Genomic DNA, 25,153 nt, shown 5'->3' with positions numbered 1-25,153 from the left:
AAAGTGTCTGAAGTTACTACAGAATAAAAAGTTAAAAGAATGAAATGATGTATTTCTAAGGAAATACAGTTCTGTATAACAAAAGGATATTGCCTCTTGCATTCAGTTCTCTACACCTCATTTTCTAACTACCTTCCAGAAAGATTTTATGACTCTTAAAAATAACTTCACTTTTAAACACTATCACTTATCTCTCTTTTAGTCTCTCCTTATTAAGGAAAAGGAAATAAAGATGGAAAAGCTGTACAGTTTTTTGATGTGCTACACAAATATGTCATCTTATTTAGTTTAGAAGCAAAACAAAGCCTTTCTACGATGATTTAGGTGGAACCAAAGACAACATGAGGACCTGGGAACTACACAGTAGTTTCATTTTTCCAAGGGCCAGTTTTGATATTTCCTGTACTGTCTGAGCTGTATATCATGGCTTCGTGCACGTTTCCCTTGAGGATGCCGTTGTGACTCGTCGTGCTAAACGGCAATGACTGTGTCCGTGGGTGCATTTCAAAATGAGCTGTGTGGTGCGCAGTGTCACTCTCTGGCATTTTAGCACAACTGTATATGACAGTACTTGCGTCGCTGCTTTCCGGCTGGTTGACAGTAGGGTACGGATCGCTCTTCGCACAGCAGGCCCGTCGGTGACCCGACTGGCCGTCGTGTGTGCTGTGGGGACTGTCTGTGTGTGAGCTGTGGATGCTGCCATCAATGCTGGAAGGAATGTGATAGGCGTACTCTCTCTCACCTGCAGACCTATGCCGGCTAAAATAACGTGGCTTAGTTCTGCCTTTCAGACATCTATGAATGTGCATATTGGATCTGAAGGTTCCCTCATTGTGGACGTGAATATGAGCTTCGTCGTCAAGCAGCTGATCACAGTGCATTTTTGCACAGCATGGCGTCACAGGTGAAAGGCAGTTAACGTGATTTTGAACTGCTTGTAGATTAGTTAGCTTGCAGTGGCTGGCGGCAGGGTGATTAAACACGGCTGATTTGTTGGGACACGGTGATTCCTGAAGACAAGGTGCATGAACTTGAGTGTCACCATTGACATTGACTTTTGGGCGCACATTGACTTGGACAGAGTACGTGTTTCTTCTAGATGGGCAGCAGGACCACCAGCAATGCCACACATCATCTCGCTTTGCACAGTGATGGATCAGGATGAAAAGCCCCAAGGTCACACAGAATGCTCCATAAAGACAGCTAAATATCATATCCAAGAAATGACCTTGAGAAACTGCAAGTGCTCCAAAGGTCCACGTGGCCATAAACAGGAACAAAGTGAATGCTGCGGCTCGAAGCTGAGCCTTAAATGAATGCTCATTTTCCAATAAGGAAGAAGAAATTAAGGAGCAAGTTGCCTGGGGAACGGACACGGGGTCTGTGATATGACTGTGGCTTGCCTCAGTGCTTGGCATTCTCTGTGGATCTTCTGTCCTTTCCTTCAACTCGTACTTGCGTTCAGGATGGCGCTTCAGCTGCACGTAAGTGCAGAGAAAGTAGATGCACGTGACTAGCACAATGAATGCTACTGGCCCATAGAAAGCACCCAGGCTAGGCTCCCATGCCATCCAACAGCTGAAAGAACAAAAAAGACACAGTCAAAAACCTTTTGTAGCCCATGTTTTATATGATGGATGACAGACTGATATGAAACAGGGCTGAGTGGCTAACATATATAACCCAAAAGTATTTCAGAAAGTAGGGCTTGTTTGCTTTGGAGAAAGGGAGTGTGCCTTCAATATCAAGTAAGCAGAGGCATCACTTTCACATTTTGTAGTAGAATAAAGTATCTACAGTAATTTACAGCATATTAAAGCTAAAACTTTCTGAGAAATGTAGGTCAGTTTAGAACTCAGAACTGCACTGAAGTATAAGACCATTTCTGTCAACCTTTGCTAGACTATTATAAATGTCAGCTCTAATACTTTGATTAAAAAGCAAATGAGGCATAGTTTAAACAATCTGCATTAGCAATAGGAATGTACAAATTTCAGTGGTCAAGAACATTCATATTTTAAGCTTGACTTTTGCCCTTGCAGAGTTTTCTTGTTGCTGAAGGATCAGCCCAGCTAATAAAGGGAGATCAGAAAAAAAGATTTCCAATTGAACAGAGTCATGGTTTCTGGTAGTGAGTGAACCTAAAAGATATATGTCACTTTGGAGTTTTCATGGGTTTTTAAATTCCTGTGGCTTAATTACATCCATTTGAGTATCTTCAGATATTCAGTCAGCTCAGTCATCTGCATAATTTGGTAGCAGCCTAACAGGACTGTCCTAAGGATGAATGATCTAATCAAATAAACATGGGAAAAGAGAGTACTTCTGGCTAATGAAATCCCAGTTGGAAACTGGAAGAAGTTTGTGGGGAGCTGTAGATTTGCCTAGTTTTTATTCTTCTCTAGGATCTGCTTTTAGTCACTCTTAAAGACATGCTATTGTGCAGGTTGTTGTAAGCTAGCCCAACTATTATCAGATTTTGTATTCTAAAATTTTTATAGGTTGCTAGATAGAAGAATAAGTTATTTTCCTATCATTATTTTCCTTCATGCTCATTTATGCAAGCCTGACTCGTTGTGGTCCCTCCAATATAGTGAGGAACCTTCCCATGCTATCATGAAGCCAGGAACCACCTACCACTTAATTAAAACAGCAGCAACAACAACAACAGAATTAATTTATCGCCCAGCCTGAGAACTTCTCTACTAAAAAGATACAGTCTCACTGGGTATCATCAGGAGAAAATTCAACAGGACTACTTTCAAGTTTTTGAATCTTTTTAAATCTGAATCTGAACAAAAACATACACACATTTATTAACAAACTCAGAGACACTCCAAGGAGTACATATTTTCCTGTCTGACATGCATGCCAAAGAATCCATATAGATAAGTTACAAAATATATTTAACTGGCCAAGCAGAGAGCATAAAGCTACATGAAGACTTGAAGTACACTTGAATGCTGCATATTTGATGCAAAGTGGAAAACGGAACACTCCCTGGTGCAATTGTCTCTCGGGATGCTCTTATTTCAAGTGGTATCTCATTGTGGTTCACTTCAAAAATCAGTTCCATTAGAAAAGTTCAAGCTTGTAAATCTACATTTTTCTGTGTTAATATCATTAAAAATGAATAAGGCACATAACTGACTATGCTGCTGCTGAATTTCAACTGTCTTTTCACCTAATTTTATAACCACCCAGTGCTCTGTTTTCTCTACAGACTATGGAATCAGGTATTGACTGGCTGATTAACACAGTTAAAGAAGTACAACCTCTGCAACTGTGCCAAAATGAGAAATGTGTCGCACATTTAAGAACATTAATAATCGAGTCTTTTGATATACTGTTAGTTATAAGTGATTGTCTAATTAGACAAGTTTGAATAAATATATGAACATGAGTTGGACCTACCCATGGTATCTCCTAATCTGTTACCAGGTTCTAAACTTCATTAACCTATACAAATGCTTTTAAGAGGCCAAATGCTCAGTTACAATCCACTCCACTTTGCTTCCAGCATTTTTCCTACATAAAACATGACTAGTTTCAAATGCATCACGAGACTTACAAAAGCAGTAACTAAAACTACTGTCCTCCACCATACCAGCAAAAAAGCTCTGGCAGAGCATTAATATATCCAACAGCATGCCAGTCACTGCCACCATTTATATGGAATGTATTTACCTTTGCTGTCTGATTCACTTTTTACTCAGCTTTTATGGGCAGGCTTATTGCACTTAGTTGATATTTTATGTTTCATGCCAAGAACTAATAGAAACATTATGCTTGGGCAGCTTGTGTGGACATACATGCTAGTACACTGGAGGGCTATGTCATGACTGCTGTGACTGGAACACTTCCAGGCTGGTAAAAATTCAAAATCATTTCTTTCAAAAGGGAAAAAAAAGATTTTCACTTGTCATCGTTTTACATAATTAATTGCATATTACTTTGAATAAGTCACATGGCAGGTATTAATTCAAGGCAGGTACCTTAATGAACTAAAAGTATTTAATTAGTATTGCCTATTAAATATACTCTATGCTAGGTATTTTGTAATATCGTTCACTTATTCAAGTGTAAATGAGAAGTGACTCTATAAATGAAAAGTGGCTCTATTGCCCATAGCATAGCAGACTGGGAGAGAGTGAGTGAAGAGTCAAACTCCAGATTAAGACATTGTTCTTTCAGAGCTACTATTCCATAAAAATTCATATTAAATTTTATCCCAAATGACCTGTCCATGCCCTTTATGAAGTCAGTAACGTTCATCACATTTATCAGCATAAGAAAAAGAAAACGGTTTTCTTAACAGTTTGATTATAATACTTCATACTTACTATGGTGCATTGCCTTCAATTCCATAGTTATTGATATTGGTTGCTGCTGTAATTCCACATATAATAAAAGGAACTCCTCCACTAATCAGATAAAATCTGTTGAGAGATAATAACTGATATTTTAATTTGCTTGACTTGTAGGCTTTTTAAATGGCTCTTCTTTTATGAAGTTTATTGAGTATACAATAAATACTGCCTGAAACTTTAAAAATATCCCTTCGTCAGTAAAGCAAGAGAATGAAGTATTGTCACAATAAACATTGTCACATTGTACTTTATAAAACAAACAGTGGGTTAATATTTAATATTTATATGAATCCATTTAAATTCTTTTCACAATCTCTTGACAAGCTTTCAGTAAATGTAATTATTATTGAAGTTGTACTAAGAACAAAACCGTGTTTAATGAAATATCTCAAAGTTATTCCACTCACATAAGTATTTGCACTTAATAGTACCAAATATGAAAGCATTATAAAATAATAAAATAAAAGACAAAACTACTGTTTACGCTTCATTCCTAATCAGAAATTTTTCCCAGTGAAACTCTGCAATTGCAGAATCTCTTTTCTAACTTCTGGATGACAGTTAAAGTTCTCAGTTAAAGAGAAGTAGTGGTCCAGTTGTTGATTTTTTTTTCCCTGAACCAAACAGCAATCTGTAATAATCAGGGTGATTAAATGCACTTTTGCACATACTAGACTTTTTTCACTGCTCGAACACCAAGCCTTACAAATGCATTTGGATGTGAGGACTTCTAAGACTTTAGCAAGACTTCATGCAGAAAGAGCCAGGTGTTAATCTTTCTTTAGAAATTTGTGTGCTGAGGCTGAAAGCACAGAGCTTCACACTCCTTTAACTGCTTAAATGCCACAGAACTACTTGGAAGCAGCAGCCATTCCAATGCATGATCAAGTAGGTTAAATTAAATTCCAAGGGGATGTCTCACTGATGTTGGAACCCTGCATTCCTATGTCCATCTTCAGCAAAATACATGATCATTATATGTTTCCATTTATATAAGCAAAACACAGATTATGCAGCATCCAACCTCTGTGGTCCCTGAGGCAGAGAGCACAAGCCCACAGCACATGGGATGCTGCAACTCCTCTACACCCACGATTTCAGCTGATGCCACGAACATCCCTTCTCATTTCCCAGTTTCTACGATGTTTTTCTCTCAGTAGACACATTCCATTTATTTTCAAGCCTCTATCTGCTGCAGGAAGCATTAGGAAGGGACATGGACACTGCCCAAACACTGCTATTAGGTTATCCAAAAGGACCAAAAGGAACCTTGTGACCTACAGGGTAGACTTTCACCAGAATCTGGCCACGATTTTTCTAAAACAGGATACAAACATTAGGAAATCTCACAGTCATTGCAAGACAGGGCTACAGAAACAGGGATATAGTAAGATTAAGTAAGCTAGCATTAAACCAAACCCATGATCAATGACAAAATTTTCTTAACCTCTTCCCCCACCTCCTTACGGGCCATCATTACAGGCTGGGCCGCAGAGAATTTCATATTAACTTTTACAGTCAGCCTTTGTCCTAATGCTCTAAGCTGTAAACAGAGCAGAGAAAATCATTTCCACATTCATGAAAAAGCCCTTCAGCTTTTATAACTTCAGAGTCATTAAATAAATACATTTTCCTCAAACTTAGCTTATTCTGTAGAGCTCAACAAATTCCAATGAACAAGCTGCATCCTTACAAAAACCGCTAATTCACTGCATCTTAATGATTGTGCATATCTTTTGACTTGAGCATATTGAATAAGATAGCTTAATAGCTTATTATTATTTTTAACAAAGACACATTGAATGACATTTTTAAAAACTTCAGGATATGACTAGGGTAAGCAATGAGGCATAGAAAGTTTAATCTCAATTTGTCCAAGAAATAATAAGGAACAGAAAAATAGAAATCCAGAAGCAAAGATAGGAAACTGCTTTTCAAACTCATCTCAGTGATTACACCACAGAATTTACCTATAATGCAATCTGTAATTTTGTTTTTTGCAAAGCAGCTACTTTTTACAAATTGCATACATAAACTTAAACTGTATCATTATCCAAAGCCTCATACAACTTATTTGGGTGTTAGATTTATCTATTTCACATCTTGCACTTTCAGCAGGCTGCTGTACGCTAGAATGGTAGTGCTCAGATGTTCTGGAAGCTACACAGCGCTTCAGAAACGTTGCGGTATCTAGCCAAATTCCTGTCCTCTCTCATTGCTAAGAGAAAGAAAATACATCCTAGAAATGACATAAGGTAAAGTCAAATGGTTCTGTGCACCCGAGGTGCACTGCACTGATATCCAACACAGTGCGCTGCCTGCCCTGCCTCATTGCAAAAAAAATGTAAAATAGCAAATAGAAATGACAGTGTGTACAAATGATTCTTCATTGGTGTCTTCAGGATTCTTAAGGAGCAAAGGAGAAAAATAATCTGCTGGGTAGAAAGAAATTGAACAAAACAAATGAGATTAAAATAGAATGAGCAGAAAAAACAATAAAAGAAAATAAAACTTAAAGTCTTAAGAGTAGGGTTACATCTTCTCTATATGAGTTTATGTGCTGTCTACGCACTAATACCGGAAAGTCAGCAAAGAGAAGAAACATTATTCAATAACTTTGAAATGGATGTTAGTAGTGAGGAGAAATAACTGAGAAATTTAGACCAGAATTTCCAAACATTGGCTTCTCTGCAACCATTTGTTTTTATCAATTTCTTCTCTTCCAACCGGATGAGAAGATTAGTGTAAATAATTTTAAAGAGAAAGCTAAATTAGAATTAACAGGGCATGAATGAAAAGTGAAGAAAATGTAGCTAATAAATAGAAACACTTGATAGTCCTAGAGAACCTTTCATCTAAGGAATCAAAGTGCTTTATAACATAAATTAATTTAGCCTTACAGCCCCCTGTGCGTTCAATAAACATTATTATCCCCGCTGTATAGATGAGAAAACAAGCAAGGAGAGATTAAGTGTTCAAGGTCACATGGAAAATCTGTTGCAGAATGAGACTTCTTAATTCCCATCCTGTGTTAAGCACAAGGCCCCTCTGAGCTGTAAATGAAGGGACTAGGCAAAATGTGGCATCCAGTCCAAGAAGTGGGGTTTGCCTCTCTATGGATTAAAGCAGAAGTGAGAAGAATACAGCTTTTCTGTGCAGGTTTCCCCAGGAAATGTGCCTTTCCAGCAGCCGCGAGCCTCAGAGACTCCGGCATTTCAGACAGCTCTGGTTGGGCGCATACACAGAACGCAATCACCTTCTCTACTGCTGCCTATGGACTACACGGGGCTTCACGTCCTCTCTCTTAAGTGCATAATGCCTTTGACCCAAACTCAGGTTTATCCCAAGATGTAGCACCATGAACCCATAATCCTTCAATGTTTTATCTTGGTTGTGTTGGTCAGATACTTATTTACTGAAAGAATCTACAGAGTAAAGATATTTGGAAATTTCAGAACCACAGACGATTTGTCAAGAGAGAAATACTTTTGGTCTAAGGAAAATCAAGTTCGGGCTGTACAACTTTGTCAACACGGACACAAATGAGGCAGCTATATCAATTGCAGGCATCAGACATGAATAAGACTTCCCGTGGTTGGCTACCTACTTTACAGCTACACACATTTGTCTATTTTACTCAGTGCTCATACTCCATCCAGCAAGGTTCACTCCTCCCCGTTTTCAGACTAACGCAGGGCAGGACCTCTGGTGTTCAGCGAACTCATATAACAACCCAGCTGCCAAAACATTTCTTTCCAATTTCTCACCAGCATTATTTGAATCACTTCTGTACCTGAAATAAAAAAGGATTTTTGCAGTTTGCTCTGAAAGTTCATAAAAAATATTCCAGGTCATTACAAAATCTATAAAAGCCCTGATTACAGATCTGTTACTTTGTGAGAGTGGAGCTGGGGGACTTAGGAGTTCTTTTTTTTTCTTTTTTTTTTTTTCGTTAAATCAGTGAACTGTTACCTGCTCCACACAAAAGCAAACACAGTAACACAGTCAATTTCGTCTACTGGTGTGATGCTTTTATAGCTCAAGAAAGAGAAGGTTGTTACTCAAGCTAGCAGTAATGCAGCTCTGAAGGCAGCAGCAAGGTGGAAAAGATCATCCAGCAGGACCACGCTGCTCGGACACATCTCCCTGTTATGAGGGAGTCAGCTAATGCAGAGGGTTTGGCTGAAGCGGAGATACCCAAATACACAGATCTTTAAAGACCCTGGGAAATCACGGAGAGGAAATGAAACATTCTTTCTAGCTAAAAATCGATCCTGACAAGCCAGTTGATTTATATAATATTTTAAAATGGTTTTGCAGGGAATTCTGTCTGTGGGATGATGCTGGAGTGAGAAGCCAGAGCCCTGGGGAAAGGTTTCTGCAATTTGTGCCTTGTTGCTGGCCACCCTGGGATATCTGAAGGATTCCCAGCAGGCTTTCACATCAACATACATTTATTTACTGAAACTCATTCCATCACATCTGTAGGGATATTGTTCTCCAAGCTAATTAGATTAAAGGCAGCCTCACATCGGGCTGCACTCACACCTCTCAGCTGCAGTGTGGGCAGCACCTATGGCCTGAAGACCAGGGTAGGCAGACACTCACATGGCATGTAGTCATTCTGCATGGGGTTGGGGACTCACTGAACTCAGAGACCCCCATGCTCCTGCTGCAGCTGCTTGGGACCAGTATGTACCATAATTTTTATTATATGCAGTGACATAAATAAATTAAAAAAAAAAAAAACAAAAGCTGCACACAGCAGCAGACACCGCTTGAGGTGATGTCCCTCTATCTACATCACAGTGTACTATTTTGCAGCATCCTTTCAGCAAGAACTCCTCTTTGTAAGGCAAACTCTACTGCAAAATCCTGGGAGCTATGCAGCCAATCTGACAGAGAATAATGTCAGCGAGAATGACTGCAATAGCCTGCAGGCAGCATCAATTCTGCTAACTTAACATACACTATATTCTACTAAGGTTATTTCCATAAGTATTATTCAGAAAGTCACTGAGTAAATGGAGAGTCCTCGCCAGTTATAAGCTTCTTCCTTGAGTGTCTGAATTTTCTTTAGCCCTAAAACATTTCCAAATTAAGATCCTTGAGTCTTGAATGACACATTATATACTGTGGCTGTAATGCAGGATGTCCTTATTTCTTAAGTTTATTTTCTGCAGGAATTGCTGGAGTTGTAATGCATAAGGTAGTGATTTAATAGCTTTAAATAGCCCTTACTGCAGACCCAATGATTGATGTATATATTTTCAAAGGTATTCCTTTCTGCATGCACAACTCAATAAGTATATTTTAGATATATAAAGATAAAAGTGAAACATCAAATCTTTTTCTCCTCTCCTAAGCAAAGAAAGAAAGATCTGTTTAGTTTCACTGACTCTAATGGCACAGTTCATAAAAGAAGAGATGCCAGTATATCAGCTGCTTGCAAAATAAACATGAAAATAAGAGAGAAGAAAAAGAGTCACAGCAAGAAGTCTCTTTATTTTTCATTGAAACGGGATTTGATTTTAACATCTTTGTGAAAATAATCCATATAGAAAATGGTCATTAACTTCTGAGCTACCCAGATGCCACAGTTCAAATACCCGACAGGCAGGCAGGCAACTAAACAGTTGCTCTGTACAAAGCTGAAGCCTTTATGAGCCTGATTTTCAAGATATTCTTACCAATTTTTTCATGCATCAGATCATTCCATGGTTCTTTTCATTGGGAATTTTGATAAAATAGAAAGAAGACTTTATAGAAATGGCAGTATTTTTTAAATGTACATTTTTTGTTGTTGTTCATTTTGAATCCTATTCCTAGATAGTCTTGCCTTATTAATTGAGCCTAAAGAAAATTCAGAAGAAAAGTAAATGTTTCTTCTGAAAAAGAGACATGCTTCATTTACAAAGAGATTAGTGGTTTGTTTCCTGGAAAGCCAGACCAACTCACCAAGCCATGCTACATCAGAAGAGAAAACATATTTTTTCTTGTTATTTTTTGGAGAATGCCTGGGAGGCTGCTGAAAATCAAAGACGCAAAAATAGAGGACTCTTTATGGTGCACTCCATGCTGAAGATGAGCTCTATTGACTGCTACTCCTGCTTGGGCTTAAAGCTAAACAGCTAAAGTTGGAGGAAGGAAGTATTCACGCTGAATGTATTTCTGAGGGAAAAGTAAATAAAATATTATACAGCATGTTGATAAAAAGCAAATATATTTTCCTGTATTTCTTAAAAAGCTATCTATCCATTTATCTATCTAAAGTTTAGAAAGAGGATGAAGCTCACAGAGAGAAAACTGCTTACATTAATGCTTGGAGTGAAGTATTAGCAGGTAAACAAAAGCTTTACCCTTCCAGGCTATTCATGCTTTGAATATTCCCTATTTACACAATCACTTTATCCCTAGGAAACACAATAGGCTTTTCAATTCTGTTTACACAGTTAATTTCTAGTAGCAACATGGTTGATACTCTTATTCTGAGCAATTCATTGCTACCTCATTTTTCCAGACATTTGACTACTCTGGTGTGGAGCTGTTACTTGAAATTATTTTGCAGTTCCAGCCTACTGAATCCAACAAAACTGCTTCACTGAGCATTGCAGTACACCTTCAGAAAGTTAATTACCAGCAAGATGTCCTTCTGCCTTTCAAATGGAGAAAAGAACCATTAACCTATCAACACTTATCAAGGAAAGAAATTCTGATAATAGTCTGTATATGACAATATCATTTTGTAGCATATGGAAGTAAATGAAAAGTAAAGATAGGGCTAGTAAGTTCTCTACCTTATATTGTCAGGTATTTAATAAACAGTTCATGTTACATTAGCACCATTTTTTGTATAACTGTCAATAGAATCACTTTGCATTTTAAATTGAAAATATGGACTTTTAAAAATTTACCTCAATGTAATATTTCATTGTCTGCTAAAGGAACCAAATCAAACTACTAGAAAGAGGAAATATATGTTAGTTTGGATCAAATATAAAAGATGCTGACAGTTGCTTCTGGTCTATATTTTCTTGAGACTGAAATTTGAAATAATATGTTTGAAAGAATTTATGTCAATCTTGCATCTTTTTAAGGCAACCACCAATTCAATTTCCTAAATCCCCCTGTATTTCATGTATTGTGGGGTTCAGCACTTACTGAACAGAACATACTGAACTGTAGGCAACATTTTGTTTCTCAGGGTGCATGCTTTTTCTTCTATAGTAATTTCTAAAATTTCAAATGGACCAGTTAAGTCTTTACTTTGTAATTTAAGCCTCATCTGAAAACATATTATTTTGCTCTTTCACAGGAAGAAAACCTTTGATGAGCTCCTTCAGGGGTGCTTTATTCACTGTTTGGTATGGCTTTTATATTTTAATAGAAAAAAAAGGCAGCAAAATCTATCTGTTATTTCAAAAAGAGATATTTTCTGACCAAGCCACATATTTATTGCCAAGCCAGAGCTGTATCATTTCTATGGCATGAGTTTCACAGATAATATGTAAAACTGACCGTTTTCTGGAGAAAAATAGCCAGAGTTTTATATTCTGTTAAGATCTTTGCTGTACAAGCACAGGAGATATTTATGACCAAACAACCAATGTCTTGAAATAAGGACTTTACTGGTTGACCCAGGTGGCTTGTTCTTAGATTTGCTTGACTGAGCTTTCAAGACACATATGCACAAACAGACTAAGAAAAGAGAATATGGGGACTTGGGCTGGAAGATATCTCCATGGGGGATATGCTAAAACTTCTCTCCTAAATTTGTGCCTTCTTTTCCTTTTTTTTTCCTACATATATCAATGGTTTTATATGAGAGCAAGATCTTTGTCCCATTCTACTAGAGGGAGACAAGTTGTTTAGAGGAAAAGACAAGAAAAGTGTCAGACAAAAAATGAGTTTCCACAATAGTTACATTGCTAATTAGCACATTGTGTTGCAAGCTTTCCACCTTATAATACAACATTAGACATCTATTCCTGGGGACAGGTTATATAAGAATCTTAACTTTCTCCACTGACCGCGACACAGAAACAGCTGAAGTCTGACTTCCTACAGAAGTCTTATGATCATCTTCGAACAAGAAAGTGCAAGCTCTTCTTGAGGTCTTTCTTCTGGTTAATGACATTTATAGTATCTCTTCATTTCATCCTTCCCTTATTTTGAGATATTTATCTGTCCTGCATGTGCCCATCCACTCACATGAAATTTATTACTTGATGATTTCTACCTTTCTCAAATTAACTAGCCAGTCAATAGAGAAGGAAAGTCTAAAAAGATTTTCACATGGCCACACAAATTGCATCATTATATAAAGCTTGTTTCTATAGGGACAACATACTAAAAATAAAATTCAGTTACAAATAATTACAGCCAAAAAAAAAAAAATCTGCACTTTAATAGCCCAAAACTAGAAAACAGAGGAACCTTATATTCACCATTTTTAAAAAAACACCTTGTTTTTTACACTAATGATTTTTATTCTGGAGTCTTGATTCTTGAATGATGAGTCTACTCATCAATAGTCTACTATTTACAGAAAGAAAACAGCAGCAAGAAAGTACAGCTCCAACAAGCTAAAAAGCATTTCCATTTTTTTCTGCTGGCCCTGAAACATTTGAAACAACTTACAAAGCCTGTTTGATTGATACAGGCCATTGAAGTAATGCATTTAGGAAATTTAATATTGCCCCATGAAATTTGCCACTTTTGCCATAAAAAATAGGCTTTCCTTTTTCAATGAAAATGAAAATGATAGCTCCACACATAGTGTGTGTAAAAACAGTGAATGCATCAGTTGGTTTCTAAACATAATATTAATTGGGTGGTTAATGTTATACAGACCACTCTATTCGAAAAACTTTATTTTATTCTGATTGAAGTATAACATATATATTTTAGATATTTAATATTATTTTTATATTTCTTTATAAAAGCCTTTATGATGAAATCTACAAAAAAATGGTAAATTTTATCTCTTTATCTAGATTTATTCAGCATATGCTTGTAAATTATATTCACCTATAATACTCATGATAGATATTTATATTACCTGTGCATATACATGTGTGTGTGTTCTTGCAAGTAGCTCTACTGACCCTAAATTATTTCTTTTTTAAAAAAGAAATAAATAAAAAAGAAAGCATCTGAAGTACTCTTTCTGCTTCTGAATGTTTTACAGATAAGGCAATAAAAGGCATCTATAAAATACTTTTGAGTAGGTGCTACATCATCAAAATTAAACACAGGTAGTGTTTCAGACTTCTGAATCTCTGGTTTTACAATTATGGACTAATCACAATTTACTTCTGCCTTCCATCTATTTAGGTAATTGGGTTTATTTTCAACTGCATGTATCTAAAATCTAATCACACAGCTAGAGCAAGATGTATCCTCAGGCATAGTGAGAGAACAAACAGTCTTGTTTAAGACATGAGAAAACCACACACTAAATAAAAATAATATCATTTTGGTTATTAAATCTTCTTGGTCTAAGAGAAGAATTCAGTCACAAACCCAGAGGGCCATTTGAAATTGAAAAGCCTTTACACAGAAGATCCATGGAAACCGCAAAAAGCTTTTCCGTTAAATCTTTCCAGCTACCAAGCTTTTGTCATGGACAAATCAAACCCACATTTTTACAGAAAAGATGAAATACTTTCCTGAAAAGCAGGTTTTGAATTTCTCTGAAATTCAGGGCACAGTAAAGAAAGGGACACTATGTTTTATTTTCATTCCCTAATATACTCCGTTTTATGATGTTTCAATTAATTTTTGAATAGTTCTTGTATTTTTATAGAATAGTTCTAATATTTTTAGGCTTTGGAACAGGTCACAAGTTAAGCAGAGAGCGTTCCTGAGAGTTAAGAAAAATAAGTGCCCCAACATCAAACACACAGAATAGCTACACTTCCAGGTAAAGTCTTTTTGAGGTGCAGATGTTAACATCCTAAGATACACTCTAGATGATTTGACATAGGTACTTAATTTTCAAGGCATCACACTTTTGTTTTTTATTTACCAAGACTGCACGATGTCAAAACAAAAAAAAAACAAAAATTAAAAAGTATCACTGGAAAATTATTTAGGTGAGTTAAAAATATGGCTTTTTTTCTGTATTTCTACCTTTACATTTTCTTTATGTTCTATATTTTCACAAATGCTTGCTGAGAAAATACATCTCAGTGCTTACAGAAAGCAGCAGAATAGAACAGCATTCCTACCTCAAGAATTAACTTGTAACAAGGACTAGATGCAGTGAAAATTCAGGCTCCAGAAACTTATAGTGTGAAGCCAGAAAATATAGATTGGGCCCTAATTATGAGGATGAAATATTTCTGACCAGAAACAATTCTACATTTTTATTACATAATAATGTTACTATAAAAATGAATAAAGTAAATATATAGAAATAAATAAATGTTTCCCATGAATTCAGTTTTACAGCTGGTCACACACCTTTGGAAGGTACTCATATAAGATCTGTAACAACAACTTACATCTCAAAGAATTCAGATATAAAGAAATCATTAGCAATCCAAAACATATTAATTTGATTAATTGTGAATAACTGCTCTTCTTGACCTGCTAGTTAGATTCCGACACAGTTTCAAGTGCGAGTCAAGCTTTTACTCTATTTCGTTACTCCCAATCATTTGTCAGCTGGGAATCCTTCCTAAAGACGGCATCACTTTCATGTATTTCAATATTTGTATTTGACTTGGTTTCATTAACTGAAAGAAAGCTAGGCTTCCTTCTTTTCATGGCTTAGGTATTAGCTAGACCCAGTCATTTTTACTCTAGGTAAGAATGCTTAATATGTTCTGACACTATTTCTCTGGCACAATAACAAGCGAGGCCTGTGACCTGAACCACATATCTTCCAGTCTTCGTATAATTGAGTACATTGTATTTGCCTTATGGCACAACAAAGTTCCCCTCCTTCTTGATGCCGTACACATTGTATAAACGCTGACCACAGGGAGTAAATGCAGAAAGCAAAAGGGACTAATTCTCCCATTTCTTACCGAGTCTGTCAGCTCAGACTCTGCAGCATGCGAACCCAGAGAAGTCTGAAAGCTGTGATTCAGAAAAACATACACAGAAGCAAGAAGCCATTTAAAGTGCACTGGCATTTGTCACTTAACTTGAATGATAAAAACAAATGATAAAAAGAAACAAACATTTTTGGCAACATCCAACTTCTGCCTGAGGTATGAATGTGTCACAAAATATTTTCTGTTTTTTTTTTTTTTTTTTTTTTTTTTTTTTTTTTAATGAAAAAGTAGTTTGTTTTGACAGTGCTTTTGTTAGAAAGATTTTATGTCCTGAGAAAAAAGAATAGGAGGACCTGACTGTTCTTTCTATGGTCAAGATCCTTCTATAACAGTTCTTTCTTTGGTACAATGAGCCATCATGAAGCCGTGAGCAGAGCTCAGTGTTCCTTCAGTTAGAAGTCTACATGCTTAGAGCCAGCCAGGGCACTTCAGCAGCGTGTAATACTTTATTAACACATAACTCAGATAGGACAGGTCCCATCAGCCAGAAGGGGACCCCACTTCACATTATGCCAACAATGAGTAAGGCTGAGATTATAGCCAAAAAGAGGTCAACTGCAAAAAAAAAATATGCTAATTATAAAATGTCTCTAATGCTATACAAGCTATACTTGAAGAAAAAGCTTACTCATGCTTATTTTCATGAAGTAAAACTCCTATTTGGATTTATGCAATGTGGTCCACTTGTACAGCTTCCAATTTATGGTGGTGACAGATATCCAGGCAGTGAACAACTCAAAATCTCACCAAGTAGGTGTTATCAAATATTACTAGCAGCAAAGAAGCATTAAAGCATGATGGAAATTACTTTTCCTAATGCTTTTGGACTTTTGGCTTCTTTCTAGAACACCTTCTTCTTCATTATGCTTCTGCCATAGGATATTATTCAATCAGCTAATCCAGAAGCAGCAAAAAGCATTCTCTTTTAATGCTCTACATAAAGAAGTTACTAAGGATTTCCCTGCTACTAAATCATAGACAAATTATATTCAAGTAATGATTTGAACCCACAGAAACAAGGAGAGTTAGAGTTAATGGTAGAAATTCAGGTTGACATCCTGTCCTTAATTCACCCTAGTGAAAAGTAAGAAACAAAGGTACAATGGCATGAGTTCAAGAGTGTCAGCCCCAATTCTTTAGCTTTAATGTTGAATTTTTTTGCTGTTGTCGGTTTTACTCATACTAACTTGAGCTATGGGAAATATTATACATGCAATGATTGTATGAACGTTTGCTTTTTCCTGGTTTTAAACAAATGACATATACGGAAATCTATTTTTGGTGATCCCTATTCCAGATTTTAACCAGAAGCAAAAACAAAACTTTTCCATCATATACAAAAAGGTCAAAGGGTATGTTTCAAAAAAAATCACAGGGTTTTTTGAGCACTCAGCTGTGATCATGAAACTTGGAAAGAAAAGGACAGGCACAGAAAGAACACAGTTATCTTTATAAACAAATAATAATTGAGAAATATTAATTAAAAGTTAGAAAATGCATTGTAATTTCCACAATACTACATTATTGGGTCAGTAGTGCAGAATATGGAGATTTAAAAAGGAATAAATAGCAGTCATGACCAGTTCAACAAAATTCTGAAAGCATCTCTGCTCAACTTTCCAGGTCAAAAGGCTGCCTAAATTTCCTAGTTACAACAATCGTTATAGCATTTGGCAATGTCAGAACTTAGCTGGAAAATGCTGTCTTAAATGTGTGGGGAGGGAACATAACTAGTTCCTTCTTCAATATTACTAATGAAAGAACTAGCATCATTATGGGCAGACTAGTTTAATACCACTGTGGTAAGAGACAATAACATGAGTATAACAAGACATGTTAGAAATGCCTTATATATTAATTAGATATAGCTTTTCTGAAAATAACATTGGTGTTAACCCTTTGCTCATGATTCTCATTTTCTCTCTCTTCCATTCATTAGAATGAATTTTACTGGCATTAATAATCCCAGGAGTCAAATTCCTGAGTGGTACGCATAAATACTTCGGGAAATTATTATTGCCTGTATTTCTGGAAACGTCTGTAAACTCATCTAGCAATGAAGAACAAGCAAGATCCTTTGACTGACCACAGTTATAAACCAGTAACTGCAAAAATAAATAACTTGGAGATAAATTAGAGGAATAGATGCATATCTGAAGAAATTGTAATCACCTCAAATTACAGGCATAAACTTGTGGATTGTGTTCTTTGTTAATTATCTATTTCTATTGAAGTGATTACTTGCAATAAAGACTTAATAAAGGGATGTTAAAAAAGAGAACTGTACCTCTCACGCTTCTTAAATTTTCCACACTCATTATATAGAATATTTGAAGGTCATTCTCTGAAACATTGCTAATATATCCAGTTTATTGGCACCATTTATGATATTGAGGGGCAAACACATATGATCTTCAGTGATTGCTGCTCTACCATCTCAAAAGCCAGGCCAGTTTTTGCTTTCAGATAAACCAGTAAAATCTTGAATAGTTCCTTAAGCCAATGTGTGGTCCAATGATTACAGCTCTACTCACTTATCTGTGGGAGTACTCAATTACTATAGGCATAAACTTTAATCCCGGTATTAACCAGCATTGCTAAAGTGTACTAGATATTAAATATTTAAACAATTTTAATCTGTATCTTTGAGATTGGAGGGAATTTACAGAACTTAATTTTCAATCATTTTCATCCATGAACCAAAATCTTCCTATGGTTATACATGTGCAATTCCCAGTGATTCCTTGAAAATCCTCTTTGGGCATATACCTCTCAGAGCAGAAGCTGGCCTAATTTTTCTGTTATATTTTATAGAGATTTATGTAATATGGTACCTGAATGAAAATACCTGGAGGATCAGCAGCCAGTTTCTACTAGATTCATAGTGTTTCCAAACACTGAAGGCATATTTGGAACACATTAGTTTCAAAGTCTCCTCTGTCAGAATTTGCTTGCATAATAAAACACTAAAGGTTCTTAAGAGATCCACAAGGCTGTATGAATTCAGCATTAAACAAAGGTTGGAAAAATGAGAACACTGTTAGGAAAAATGCTTGTTTTTAGAATAGTAGAATTGTAGGTCAAGAAAGAAGTTCTAGAGGTCAACTAGTGCACTCACATGCTCTGAGGCAGGGTCACATTAAATCTATGTCACTCAGCCTAGATGTTTATCTAATCTACATTACCAAGTTGCTAATGACAACATTTTGACAGCCATCCAGGTAATCTGTTTCATTTACTCAATCTTCTGATTTTTAGAAGTCTTTTTTTAATAACCTGTTTACCCTGTGCTGCAAATTAAGCTTGTTATTTATTGTCCTATCCTTAGCAATTATGAAAATACATTTATAATTATGAAAAAAATATTTTAAACCTCTTCTAAATGTTGATATTCATTATTATAAATAGCAGTAAGGATCCACAGTTTTCATGCAATGTGACTTCATGTATTCCTTTTATTTTCACATTTTTACCCTTGTCATCGCAACCAAGGAATTAAAAGCTCTTTCAAAAATCCAAGGTGAAGGTTTCAAACAAAATCACACATCTCCAGGAGTCTAAGCTCCAAGCTTGCCAAATCCTAAGGACATGAAAGACCATAAGCTTTTCAGTAACACTGCACTGATGTTCTCTTGCTCCTTTTCTGTCCTTTCAACTCTTAAACCTTTCAAGAGCTGTGTTTAACCAATAGAGAGGTCATTACCTATCCATTAAGAAATAACAGGAATAAAGTTTGAATAGAAATTCTAGAAGATAGATAAGAACCTTAAACATCTAGATGTTTAAATACATGCGAATCTTTTAAATAACTTGAGTCTGCTTGTCTCTTATCTTGCTGCAGGCCATCAGTTTCCCCTTTTAATTTGCTTTATTAATATAACCACCATCTCAGCTGTCCTTGTGGCTTCTCTTTTTCTGTCTTAGGTTCCAAAACATAATTTTGAGACAGCTTACAGTTGCCCCAAGGTCTTTACGTTGGTCTGCACTTTTGTTTCAAGCCCCATCTCTGCTGAAGTTCTTCTTAAAGCTTTTCTTAGAGCATACTATTTTGCGTCATTTCTTACACTAGTTCTGTGTTTTCTTCTGAGTCAAAATTGCCTCTCCTGTTATGTCTCTTCAACTTCTTTACTCTCTCAGTTTGTGAACTTCTGATCTTTTCGCTGAGTTTGTCTCACTTACAATTTATGCAGTTCTGGACAGGCAATTGCCCAGCTGGCTCTGTGAACACACACCAACAGCACTTCAGAGGTGTTCGGTGAGCTAGTGCATGGAAAAGGTTGAATAAACATATGATCAATAGTCAGGAAACTCCAAATGCCAATTCTTATTAGCTCAGCTCTACTTCAGGTTTAATTTTTCCATTTAAGAATACAAAGTTAAAACACACAGTTAAAATGGCAGAGAAAGTACTACACAAGTAACAAGACCTGTGTTACAGATAAAAAGCTGCCTTTCCTCCATTAACATCAGCTGTGGTAAAGAACTCCACTATAGGTAATTCTGAATTAATCTGATCAGAAAATGACCTAGTAGTCACTGGTTGGCTTTTACACTAATGTATGAGGACTCTATGGCTATTCTTTACTAAGAATACTAAATACTAAAAATACTAAATATATATGTTACACATTATATGTAACACATATTTATTACATTTCCCAGTCTGCATTAACTTCAGCTACTATGTTTTATCCTTCCACAAAGAGAAGTGATGATAAAAGCAAAAGACAAAGCTTTGAGGCATTGATGTACAAGGTATAGCACTGAATAACGAGTTGCCTTTCATTCTGTGATTTAGACACCTTGCTTCTGAAGACAGTTTCACTAATTGATAGTGATAACACTGAAGGACAACTGAAATTAGTCCAAAGGCCACACAAGATCCTAAGCCAGTCTACCTTGCAAATCAAACCAAAAACGCTGAAATACCTTATGAGGATGCTAACTTTAAACATTGCTGTTTTAAGACTGTCAGTGTAATTTTCACTGTGTCTTCTTTGCAAGCGTCTTCTCATTTAGGGTCTTTGATGAAGACTAAATCAAACAGAATAGAATGAATCACATTTCCATTAGTAGGCTTCAGTTACAGCATACCAGCTCAAAAGAGATCAACCAACGTATATATGTATTTTTCCATGGTTTCCCAACTCAAAACAAATATTCAACGACCTGCATAACCTACTTCGTAATTCTTCAGGTTGTATATTCTCTTGCAGCATCACAGTTTCCACTCCAGTAAAGCTCCACATACATTCACACCCACGTAAAAGAGAGATTTCCACTAATAAACTTTTAGTTGCATCTTTCTCACATAGGCAACAATATTTGAAAGCAAGAACTGGTATCTGTCTCAAATTATTCTTTTTAAATCTTCTTAACAACTTAAATCAGTATAATCATCTACAATTAAATACCACATAGCATTTCGTATAACTATAGTGAATATTATGTCATGCAGAAGTGACTCCTTGGTTATTTGTCCATGCCATGGTAAAATAAACATTTGAAATACCTTATGCATTGCTCTTTAAAGCCTTTTTTTGCATAATCAAGTCAAAATCTACATGACACTAGAGAATCATCTGAGAAAATATTTAGCTCTTTTAAATCTGATAAGTTTTCTACAAAGCCCCCATTGGAGTTTGAATAAATTATCTTCAAGGATTTTTAGAACTTGCAAAATTTCCAATCAGCGTTTTACATTTTGCCTGGAGCAGCATATCAAAGTCAGACATTTTATCAAGCTTACCCTAGTCTCTAAGTTATCCTTTACAATTATGTATATGACTAACTTGAATTCTAGAAAGTGTTGAGGCAAGGAATAGTGTGACAAGAATTCTGAATTTCCAGGAAATATATACATTCATAATAAAAGCTGCTGAAAAATCTGCCTAATATAGTTCTGCAGATCAGCATGTTGCATTTATAGCCTTGCAAACCTGAAATTATCATAGGAATAAGTCTTTCTGAAACTCGCTTCTTTGCAAGCTTCCAAAAGCCATAACTCATAATGAGCACTAATAATTTCTAAGGCTCAAGCAATTCAAAGATCATCTATTCCCTCAGTAAATGATCAGGTATCAAGCAGAAGTTGTATGATTTCCTTTCTTTGTTAAACCCTTTGTCAGTAACTTCTGAATTGGGAAGAGCTACAATTCAAAGGATCCTGATATATGGCTAGCAGTGCTGTTTAATATTTTATTTACATGTAATAAGATGACATATATTGTTCTTCAGCAATAACTACAAGCCATTTCTTTTTATCTACACTAAGCAGCTCAGACTGTTCTTTTAACAAAGACCATAAACCTTTCCTTTCTAACTCAACATATCATAAAGATTTGGTATTACTGGATTTCTACTCTGCAATGTGTCAACATTGTGGGTGTCTCCTCTGTACCACAGCCAATGAAGCTATGACAGTAAAAATCACATCTGATTCAGAGTGGGCAGGAAAACGCCTTCCCCCGGACAGTAGCCTGGTGTTCTAGTCCTGTCTGCAATAAATATTTACAAATCCTAAACAAAGTGGAACAGCTTTCTCAAGGCACCGCTAACAATATATTTAAACTAAAACTTAATGTTATTTTAACCTTTTTTTTTTTTTTTTCCTGAAAATGCGCTAGCATGGAACAATTGGTTGAAAGCTGAATTAAACATTTTCTTTAGCTTAGTATGATTTTTTTCTCCGTATGATGGAAATGCATTTTGCTTCAGGCTGAAATTGAATAAAAAGAATTCATGAAAATGTTTCCCTTGTCACCATTTTATACCCTTTTCCACTGCAGATTTTTCAGTTTCATTGCTAGCTAGCAATAAAATGGCCCTGGCTATAACCCGTGATTCCATCAGCCTATACATCAGCCTTTTAAGAGTGATCATGTTAAATGGCTTGTAATATCAACATGTCCCTGATGTATAAAATCAGCTTCAAAGTATCGTTATGTTCTGAAATCCTCTCTCTCCACCTCACTCATGATCAACAGACTTAAAAAAATCATTTTGTGTTCACATGCAACTCTTTTATCCTCTTTCTAGTTTTTACACCTGAAGTGCCAGAACTTTTCTGTTCATTCAGGCCAAGGTGCCTACATTTTAAGTCATCAATTTTTTGAGTTCCTATGAGAGAGTGTCTAACTAGTAGGGCTCATAATGCCCCATACAGTCTGACTGCTAAGATGACAATTTCTGGTGATACCATGGTATCATTAACTGTGTACTCTTTGCATCCCCAGTTCACTAAAACCATCTTCAGAAAATGCTGCATTGTCCAAAAGATGACCTTCATAATTAAATCAAACAAAAACTTTCAAATGACTTTCACCATTAGATTATTTGCTATTTAATATACTAACCTATTATATTATTTTGGCGTTTAATATGGGCAGTATTTTGGTGAATAAAACTAAAACAATAGCTTGTAGGCAAAAAAAGGCTTCTCTGAGGTTCAATTTTTAACAAGAGAATTTTTAAATAATGACATTTCAGCAATATGACCTTCCTCTTTCCTGAAAAGATAAGATAAATGTTAGAACAAGAAACACAGGACTAGCGTTTTGCAGAGATTTTGTATGAAAGTGGCTGCCACACACTCCACACTACGTTCTTTTTAGTAATTTTCGATACTGAGTCAAATATGGTGCTATGATTACATGAGGATTGAAAAAAGAATCCATTATTCAATAATGAATCAAGCTAATTACAGCTCAATTTGAAAACCATCTAAAAATATCCATTAGAAAAAAAACAACTTGTCTTTACTTACAATAGCTAAAATTAGACATGTTGATAACAGCATCAGAGACATTAGTTATATTTCCTGATGACTGACTTTGTCCACACCAACAGATTCTTTCCTTAAAATAAAAGGATGCAGCCAGGTACTTTAAATATAGCCGTGTCCCTTGAGCACGGTGTAGCAGATTTTTCAGCGAGGCTGTTGGCTTAGTCTGTGACTATCCAGGCGGTGAAAATCTTACTCACAGGAAGATCTCTCTTCCACTTAGCCACCAATGACAGAAGTGTGTTTATTCTAATAGCTATGCAGAGTAAGACTGAGCTATGCAGATCTCCTCAGGGCTTTGGATAATTCTAGTAGTGGCACTTCCCATTTATTTGAATATGTGTAAACTGTTGAGAGTAGTTAAGGAAAAGACTGGAAATCCTTAGGATGATCAAGCCTAAATTTAAAATTTATAGAGGAGGATTAGTATGTTCACTGTGGAAAGAAAGAATGGGCTTCCATGGACAAAGACTAGAGGAAATAATACTTAAGCACATAGCACAAAGAAAATAACTGACTGTAACTGATACTTTTTATCTCATCTCTCTCTTGCTCCCTCCTTGCTCCCTCCCTCCCTCTTGCTCCCTCCCTATTATTCAATAATAGACATGAATGCATGAAAGCCAATGCTAATGAAAAATGCACTAGAATTTAACTTCATATTAGAGCTACTGGTGTCAAGGGGACAAGTAAAATTGGTGTCTCTCAGGTTGTAAATTAAGTGTAAATCACTTCCTATGATTCACACTCAAGATCCAGAAAAGAACATGGCCGAGAAGATGACATGACATATTTGGCAAACTTGACATTTAATAGAGGATTTGTCGTCATATGCGCATTTTGATTCCCCATTACTCTGAACTCTGTTATGCTGGAATAAATTACAGTCTATTTGTTATAACTGATAGAGGAAAATTTCTAGACCCTTAGAGTAACAAAGGGCAGTTGTTGAAGACATTTGCAACCTCAGGAATAATAGAAACCGTCAGTCCTTTTTATAAGTTTTTTTTTTTTCCCTCTGGGAAATGGGCATAATCATTCTTCAATGAACCAAATATAAAAAGTCTTCAATCTTGAATACTGGAATGTTTTTAGTACCTGAAGTACAGTGTAATAAGACCATGTGCCAGTTTTCAACAAGGTCACAAATAGTGCTGCATGCTGCTCAAACTCAGGAAAAAAAATGCTCTGCTGTATCTCAGATTATTCAGTAAAAATTGCCACATCATCAGGTTGTGATCGAAGTCACAACAGTTCCAGACAGGTTCCCTCGATATCAGCAGTTTATCAAAGGCAGCAGTGTGCTGCAATATCCCATCTGTGCCCATGAGCCAGTTTCCAGAATTCACTCAGAATTCAGATAAAGCATCAAAAAAGTTCATCCTGAGACAAGCAGGGTTAACAAGCTAAACAAGAAACGATGCTCTAACCCTTGTATCGTGCAAAGTCTATAAGGCTGCCTCACTGCAAGGCAATCAAAAGAGAGGAAATAGTCTTCCTGGATGTGAAAGTTTAATAATGTTTCTCTTTTTCCAGTGACATTAACAGAATTCAATGTCATACACACAGATGCCTGTCTACTATCCACCTGGATTCTATTGATTAATACTTGGGCAGCTGAGAGAAGTAATGAACCAGGGAATGACTGTGAAGAGCTGCTGCCACAAGAGAGGAAGAGGAGGAGGATGGAAACCAAACATTATCTCCCCTTGCACCTGCATGGGATCAGGGTTTATGCTGTTAGTCCTTGCCACACCACTAACAGTCCATGAGGAAGATTTCCATTCCTGCTACTTCCAAGACATCCCTCAGTACTCTGTAAGTGCACACATGATGTAGAGTCTCATAAACCACCCATACTTAAGCTCACATACAACATACACACATATTTGCACATACACATTCATCAGTAGATATTATAGTTCAAGTGAGGT

The 25,153-nt window shown here is 36.2% G+C and overlaps 1 protein-coding gene across 1 annotated transcript in view; it reads right to left on the bottom strand.

Annotated features, from left to right (window-relative positions):
• Window positions 1-219: 219 nt before the first annotated feature.
• Window positions 220-25,153, bottom strand: part of LOC104572907 (adhesion G protein-coupled receptor A3) — a 242,508-nt gene continuing 217,574 nt past the window's right edge. Inside the window, exons 18-19 of the mRNA XM_088528799.1 lie at window positions 4,344-4,439; window positions 220-1,578 (exon numbers count right to left, since the gene is read on the bottom strand). Of these exons, the coding sequence (XP_088384925.1) occupies window positions 357-1,578; window positions 4,344-4,439 (1,318 nt within the window). The 3' untranslated portion in view covers window positions 220-356. The remainder of the gene's footprint in view (window positions 1,579-4,343; window positions 4,440-25,153) is intronic.

The sequence above is a fragment of the Tinamus guttatus genome, unplaced genomic scaffold (assembly GCF_059628265.1).
Source record: "Tinamus guttatus ecotype Peru unplaced genomic scaffold, ASM5962826v1 Tinamus_guttatus_pri_ptg000314l, whole genome shotgun sequence".
Taxonomy (NCBI): Eukaryota; Metazoa; Chordata; class Aves; order Tinamiformes; family Tinamidae; genus Tinamus; species Tinamus guttatus.
Note: the sequence above shows the minus strand (reverse complement) of the source record. Positions and strands in the feature narration are given on the sequence as shown.